The sequence below is a fragment of the Benincasa hispida genome, chromosome 12 (genome assembly GCF_009727055.1).
Source record: "Benincasa hispida cultivar B227 chromosome 12, ASM972705v1, whole genome shotgun sequence".
NCBI lineage: Eukaryota > Viridiplantae > Streptophyta > Magnoliopsida > Cucurbitales > Cucurbitaceae > Benincasa > Benincasa hispida.
Window position 1 is genome coordinate 27,586,840 of NC_052360.1, and position 7,628 is coordinate 27,594,467.

A 7,628-nucleotide genomic window follows, 5' to 3' on the forward strand; every position below is an offset into this window, starting at 1 on the left:
CTTGAGTGAGTTATGAAATTAATTAATCTTGTATTATTGGAGTTTCTAATTTGTAGGTCCATTAAGTTCCTCTGCTAGCTCAAGATGATTTAGTTTTGGAAGAATTTGAATTGTTCAAATCATAAGAAAACTTATGTTAATTGTATATGATACAATTAATATAGTGTATAATAAAATGTATGAAGATACATTATATTATAAAGTTTATTTTGAATAAGATTCAAAATTAAGCTATATAATATGAGAATTGAGAGAATAATGCATTTGAATAAGATTCAAATATAAAATAATATTAATGAGATTCATATTAAAACTCTAAGTTAAATGTATTGTGAATGAGAATCATATTAAAACTATAGTTTATGAGAGAAAAATACATTTGAATATAATTCAAATGTAATATCAATCAAATATATGATATTATCCAATTAATAGTTATTTAGTTTGATTTAATTTATTAAATTAAATAATAACTTTCCTGCCTCTAGAGATGTCCATAGGGTGGGGCAAGGATGGGGAAGGTCCCCCCATTTCATTCCTTCTTCTCGCGAAATTCCCCACGGGGATCGAGGCGGGAATTCCTCACGGGAAAATTTCCCTTTTTTTTAAATATATTCATTGTTAGTAATTTTGTTTATTCTCAACCAAATAAAATTAGTTATTTCCAATAAAATTTTCATTCAAAGAAAATAGTATAAAAAATCATTATAAAAACAATATTATTATACGTGTAAAAATATAATTTAATCCATAATTTTTAAAAGTTGAAATTTAAATATTACAATATCATAGTCAAACTTTCTATTTAAATACTACAACATTTATAACTTAAGGTAGAAAGTCTTAAATATTAAAACAATTTATAAATATATTAAAGTAGGAAAATGTTAAAATGAAAATTAGAAAATAACTAACTATTTATACCACATTTTTTGTAAAAAGTATATAGATAAAATAATAATAATAATAATAATTATATAAATATAGTTATATACTATATTCATTGGGACGAGGGAGGAACTAGGGGCAGGGACAGGGACGAGGAATAACGGGGAAAAAATTATCCTCGCTCCCTCTTCCATTCCCTGTCTAATCAAGACAAGGCGGGTCTCCGCGGGGTAAATAGACATCCCTACCTGTAGTTATAGGGGAGTTAACGTGAGTGGAAATGAGTTAATTCCCCTCACTTGTTATACGAAAAGCGTTCTTCATTTGGAAAAACACTAAACACTCACTCTCATTTCTCTCTCAATCTCTCACCACTCTTATAAAATTGCAGAGAAAGAGTTTCTCTGTAAAAAAATTGAAAATCTCTTCCCTTGTCTTCCAAAAGAGGTTCCCATAAACCTTTTCCTTGTCAGAGAATAGCGGAGAACATCTTATTGTGATGTCTTGTTCAAGATTTGGGGAAAGTTGTAGGGATTGTGATCACAATGAAGAATTTGAGAAGATTGAAAAAATTGTTGTCAAAGGTCTTTTCTTTCTCCTTAATTTTATTCATAGTAAAACATGCTTAATTAAAATATGTCTATATTTCTCTGTATTTTTGTAAATATGAAATGCAAATTAGAAAGGTGCACGGATTTTAATCTCTTCATCATTGACATTGAAGAAAACAAATTTATAGTGCGAAGAAAAGAAGTATAGTTACCGTATTAGCGTAGAAATTTTGAAAATTTTCTAATGTGGAGTTGAGTTTTTTGTTTTCCCAAATTTTGCACGACTGGCACATGCCAAGTATAAGTAGTTGCGGATATGTCCTTTTTAAGTGAAGTAATTTTCCAGTGTGTTCTTGTGTGGCCATAGAAAAAGATAAGAAAGAAAGAAAGATAAGAGAGAGAGAAGGAAAAAGGAAAAGGGAATGAAATATGATTGAGTTGTAGGAGTGAACAGAGTTTTTTGAATATGAATTGCTCTCTTGGCCTTCACATCCCCAAGGCCTTGCCTTCTCTCTCCTCTTCCAAAACCCTCTTTCCTTCTCTCTCTTCATCCTTTAAGCTTCACAATTTGAATTTGCCCTCCAATTCAAAGCTCAAAAATGTCTATCTCTCTCTCTCTCACTCTCTGTTTTTCTCTCTCTACTTTATCTCTCTCAACTTTTTTTTTCTTCTTTTGGTGTAGTTTGAGGTTGTGGGAAGCATCAAAGAAGATCCCGTTGGCTATCTTCACCAAAAGAAAACAAGTTTAGCTCTTCAACTTGCTGCCATTTTAGCCACTGTAAGCAATCTTCTTCCTTTTTAATTTTATCCCTGGTTTTCTCAATAAAAAGGTTAATTTAATATTCTTCATTATTTTGGGTTTATAGTTTGGGTGCATTGATTCTGTTGGATGCCTTTTAGTTGGGCTTCAATATACTTAATTGCTTCGACAGTTTGTTTAATCCATATACTTTCAATTGACCTATTTTTTTTCAAGAAATCCTTAATTTAGTTTCTGGTTGGTTGTTAATTATAATTTTTATAAAAAAAATACTATGCGAATATGTTTTCAAAATTTATAGCGAAAATGTAATTAGATTACAAACTCAGCTCATAAAATTGAAAAGGTTTATATATATGTGTATATATATATTAGGGGGCAATATAATGTTGTTTGAAATAACAGGTTGGGGAGGCAGCAAATGCAGTAACAGGAGAGAACAACCATGAAGTTCCACTTACTTGGATTTTGGCACAATTAGGCATTGTTGGATTCTTTTACTTCCTCGTCTTTCCTGTAAGAATATAATTTAATTTAATTTTACCAATTTCTTTCTCTAAACTTATTGATTGATTAATTAATTAAATTGATTTCGAAAGGGAACATTTTAGTTTTTTAATTTTTTGGTGAATATTGCAGCCAATCATCATGAACTGGCTGAGGATAAGATGGTATAGAAGAAACTTGTTGGAAATGTACCTCCAATTCATGTGTGTCTTTCTCTTCTTCCCTGGGTAAGTAGTGATTTTGAAACATCAAAATCACTTTTGTGAGTGGTCTACACATAGTTCGATTTTTCAGTTATAACACATATTAATTTTGAATGATTAAAGACATATTTGTGAGTGATTTCGACTTCTGAACTTGCAGTAAATTATACGCTAGAAGTTATTATTGGTTGAATTTTTGCAGGATTCTATTGTGGGCGCCATTTTTGAACTTCAGAAAGTTTCCGCGAGATCCATCGATGAAGTATCCATGGTCGACACCCCAAGAACCATCACAGATAAAAAATGCATACTTGAAGTACCCATTTGCTAAGCCTGAAGATTATGACTGGTAACTGTTTGTAAAAATGCCTCTTCCAAACTCAACCATTTTCCTTCAACTCATAAAATTAAATTAATGGTTTACGTCTATATTATTCTTGTTTCTTTGTTTGCTCACTACATTATTGCTTGTTGGATGAAAGTTACAACTGAACTGATGTGCTCGATTTTTTTTTTTCAAGGAATCATAACAAAGTCTAGTTAGTTTGACAGCCCACCAGCATCTAAATTTGTATTTTTTTTTTTATTTTTCTATTTTGGTTTTTTACATCGGTTTGATTTGATTTTGGTCGGTTCTTAAACATGTTTAAAAACTGAGAGAGAGATATCCAATCATTTGATAACCACTTTTTTTCCAGTTTTTTAAATTTGTACTTGTATTCTCGTAAGCTTTTCTATAATGGTATTCATCTCTTCCCAGGAAACATGTGAATTCAACTTTAAAATACAAAATCAAGGTTTTACGAACTATGACTTGGAGTGTTCGTAGATTGGTTTGTGGTTTAGATTGAAATACTCTTTAGATGCAATCTAATTGTTAAGTTTCTTCGTCCCTAACAATCTTCATTAAATAATGAACCTAATTCAACTAAATCATCATGAAATATTTCGGTTGAATTGGTTCGAGTTACTCGGATTATTTATTTAAATTTTGTTCTAAAAATAAGTAAAATTTTTATTTAGCTATTTTCATATATTGAATTAAGATTAACAATTCAATTTTAATTTGTGAAAATTTTCTTTCTACAGTGCTAAAAAATCATTTTTAGGGATTGTTGAAGAATAAATTGTCCAAAGAAAATAATGAAATTAAATAAAACTAAAATAAATATATGTATATATAATGAGAAATTATTTCAAATGTAAACTGTTGAAAATATTTATAAGATATAACAAAATTTTAGAACTATCAGTGATAGACGTGTCTATCACTGATAATTCTAAAATTTTGCTATATTTTATAAATATTTTGGTTCATTTTTCTATATTTGAAAAGAGTTCATATATAATTGTATCATAAGAAGAACAAACATATTTTTTAAAATTAATAATGAGTTTAGGTTATTTAAAGTGAACCCACGAACCAACCTACTCATAAAAATTGAATTCCCAACGCACCAAATGAGTTGATAACCCAACTAAATATGGGTTGGGTTGGATTGGGTTGATTGGATTTTTTGGGTTATCGAGTTTTTTGAACACCTCTAACTATGATTTCGTTCGATAATTATTTGATTTTTTAAAATTAAGTTTATAAACACAATTTCCACCCATAAGATTCTATGCACCAATGTTTTCGAAAACTAAGTCAATAATTTTCAAAATTGTGTGTTCTTGTTTTTAGATTTTTCATTAGAAATTCAAGTATTTCTTTAAAAGACGAAAACCATAATGGAAAAATAAGAAATAATTTAGAAATCAATTAACATGCTTTTCTAAAGGACTATCCATTCTTGTTTCACTCGCATGAACTTGTACTATCAACCTTGAAGAGAAGTCCAATCTCTCCATCGTGCATTTGTAAAAAAAAAAAAAAAAAAAAATACTTATATTCACACTTATCAAGTTGCCCAATAAATCTTCACTTGTGGGTTTTTTTTTTTTTTTTTTAAAGAACTAACATAGAATTTAATTAGTTAATGGTGTGTGTTTCTTGGTTCAATTTTTCACCCTTATAAATTGTCAAAAAAAGAAAAAAAAATTATATTCACTCATCTAGTTGCCCAAGACATCTTTGGTTGTGGATTTTTTTCCCTTATAAGAACTAACATAGAATCAAATTAGCTAAAGGTGTGTGTATTTCTTTTAAGAGAGGAAAATATTAGAGATATAATGTCACCTTTTTCTTTCTTAAAAGAAATAAAATGATTTTATATTTAACCCAAAGCTTTATTTATAGAGATCACAAGGAAATTTTTTTAATACTATCATAGTACATACTTCATTTATTCCATATTTGAATGTCATTTAATAGTATATTATTTTATTTCATATGCCCACACATTTTTTTAAATAATATATATATATATATATATATTGGCATTCATTAAATAGAGGTGGTATAGAAAATTGTTTTAGTATTACAAATTTTCCCATATCATAACCACGCAATTTGAGACCCTCTCAAATTATTTAAACATTATCTTCCAATATATCTTATATGTTGAAGTATGTTTTAATTGTTTTAATTCTACTTAAATAACTATTTGATTAATGTATCTAATATATTAGTGAAAATTATTTCTTTCTTATTTCCAAAAGGTTCCATGATATCCCATTGAGAAAATGAACAACCTATATACAGTCAAACTCAACCGAAAGCTAATCATGCTCAATCAAATCATCTAGGAATGAACTTAAACCTGACTAGGCTAACACAACCCAAATGATCCTTGAAAACACAACCAATCCCTCAAGAATGGCAAACCGATCCAAAGCAGCATTAATGTTTAACTTCTACTCACTCAATGATATAAAATAAAAGGTGGGACATTTCAGTTTTATTTTTTTTTTACCTTCAAATTTAATTGAATAATGGTTAAATTATAAGTTTAGTTCTTTAATTTTTAACCTTGTTATAAGGATAATTACAATCTGTAGCACTTTAAGAGATATTAATTAAGTGTATAACAACGTTTTAAAGAATTCTAAATATAGTAAAATTTATCAATGATAGATTCTTATATATAGTCTAATAGACTCTCGAGAGTAGTTGGATATAAATTTCATTGTACTTGCAAATTTTTTTGTATTGTGTTGTATATTCTAATATTTTGGACTTGAATGCCATATTTGCATTTGTTCCCTATTGTAAAAGATGTATCTAAACTTTAGAAAACATTTAATTTAAACTTTTACTTTTGTGTCTCATAGGTTGTTGACACTTTAAAAAATTTAAAACGTCATCTATCTAACTAAAAATTGAATTTTACGTCAAAAAGATCCTAAGTATTCATTATTTTTGTCCAAGTAAATTTGTGAATATTTTAAAACAAGTCTAATAGAGATCATTCATTACAAATCACAATATACATTATAGCTTTTTATATATTTACTAGTTAAGAAACACGTGCAATGCATGTAAAATCTGGTTGTTTGAATTAAAAATTTTAAAATATACACAAACTTTTAGTATTTATAAATATTACGTAGTTTTGTTATAATTACTATATTATTTTAAAAGTTACTAATGTAATAAATTTTATTTTAGTGTTTTCATATTATCATTTTTTAATTCATTAAAAGAATTATATCTAATACAAAGTAAAAATTGTGTTTGTAATTAAATTTCAAAATAAATACGCTAATATTTTGGTATTGTATAACTATAGAGGTATACCTGAAATCATATAGTTTTAGGCTCTATTTGGGATTGTCTTTTAAAATAATTATTCGGAGATGTGCTTTTAGAAAAATCAATCGTCAAAAGAAGTAAAATAATATTTGGTAAATTTAAGTTTAAACTTGAAAAGGTAGGTTAAAGTGTCCAGTAAATAAATACAAAAATATCGTATTTTAGATATAATAATAACTAAAATAGATTTGTAATCAATTTTTTTTTTTGTAATTTAAAATTTTAAATAAATATTTAGTATGATAAATTTTGTTTGTTATATATTAATTTTTAAATATCAAGGAAAATAGCTTTATCTAAAAAATGAATATGGTATACTTTTAAAAAAAACGATACATTTAACTCATAAAAAATAGCAAATAAATTTGATTAGGTGAAAAATAGATGAATATATAAAATAAATCTTCTTTTTAAAGTACTACATGATTTTAGAAAAATCTAAAAGTCAGAAGGATATTGCTTTTAAAGTTGTTTTAAAAAGTGATTTTAACCTGTTTAATTTTTTTACAAAAGGAAAATAAACCAGATTTTTTTCAAATGGTTTTTGACACAACCTTAATTCATAGAAAAGAGAGTGTTTAATTTTTGTTTAAAGTTTATTTATATCATAATTTGATATTATTTTAACCTTATTTTCATAAAAGGATATTATGTTTTATGTTTAAACTAATAAAAATGCATTTTTCATTTTGGAAGAAAAATATAGTGAATCTTTTTTCACTAGAAATTAGATTTTTTTTTAAAATAATGTTTTTTTAATAAATAATGACAAAAATAAGGTTGGAGGGAAAGTATTCCCAAAAATAGGTATTTAAATCGTGTACCGGGTGCACGATTATACCTTAATCGTGTATCGGGTACACGATAAGCCCTAAATCGTGTACCAGGTACACGAGTACCTGGCCACCTGGCACGAGTACACGATAATCCCTAAATCATGTATCGGATACACGAGTACCTGCCACCTGGCACACCTAGTCTGGCGTGGCAGTCATGAAAGTTTGACTTAGGAAATCGTGTAGCCG

The 7,628-nt window shown here is 27.5% G+C and overlaps 1 protein-coding gene across 1 annotated transcript; it reads left to right on the top strand.

The window, feature by feature from the left end:
• The first annotated feature begins 1,795 nt into the window (after nt 1–1,795).
• On the top strand, nt 1,796–3,353 carry LOC120067848 (NAD(P)H-quinone oxidoreductase subunit L, chloroplastic). Its single transcript, XM_039019450.1, has 5 exons — nt 1,796–2,040; nt 2,122–2,217; nt 2,605–2,715; nt 2,839–2,933; nt 3,112–3,353. The coding sequence occupies exons 1-5, from the start codon at nt 1,906–1,908 to the stop codon at nt 3,260–3,262; spliced, it is 588 nt and encodes a 195-aa protein (XP_038875378.1). The 5' UTR covers nt 1,796–1,905; the 3' UTR covers nt 3,263–3,353.
• Nucleotides 3,354–7,628: the final 4,275 nt, after the last annotated feature.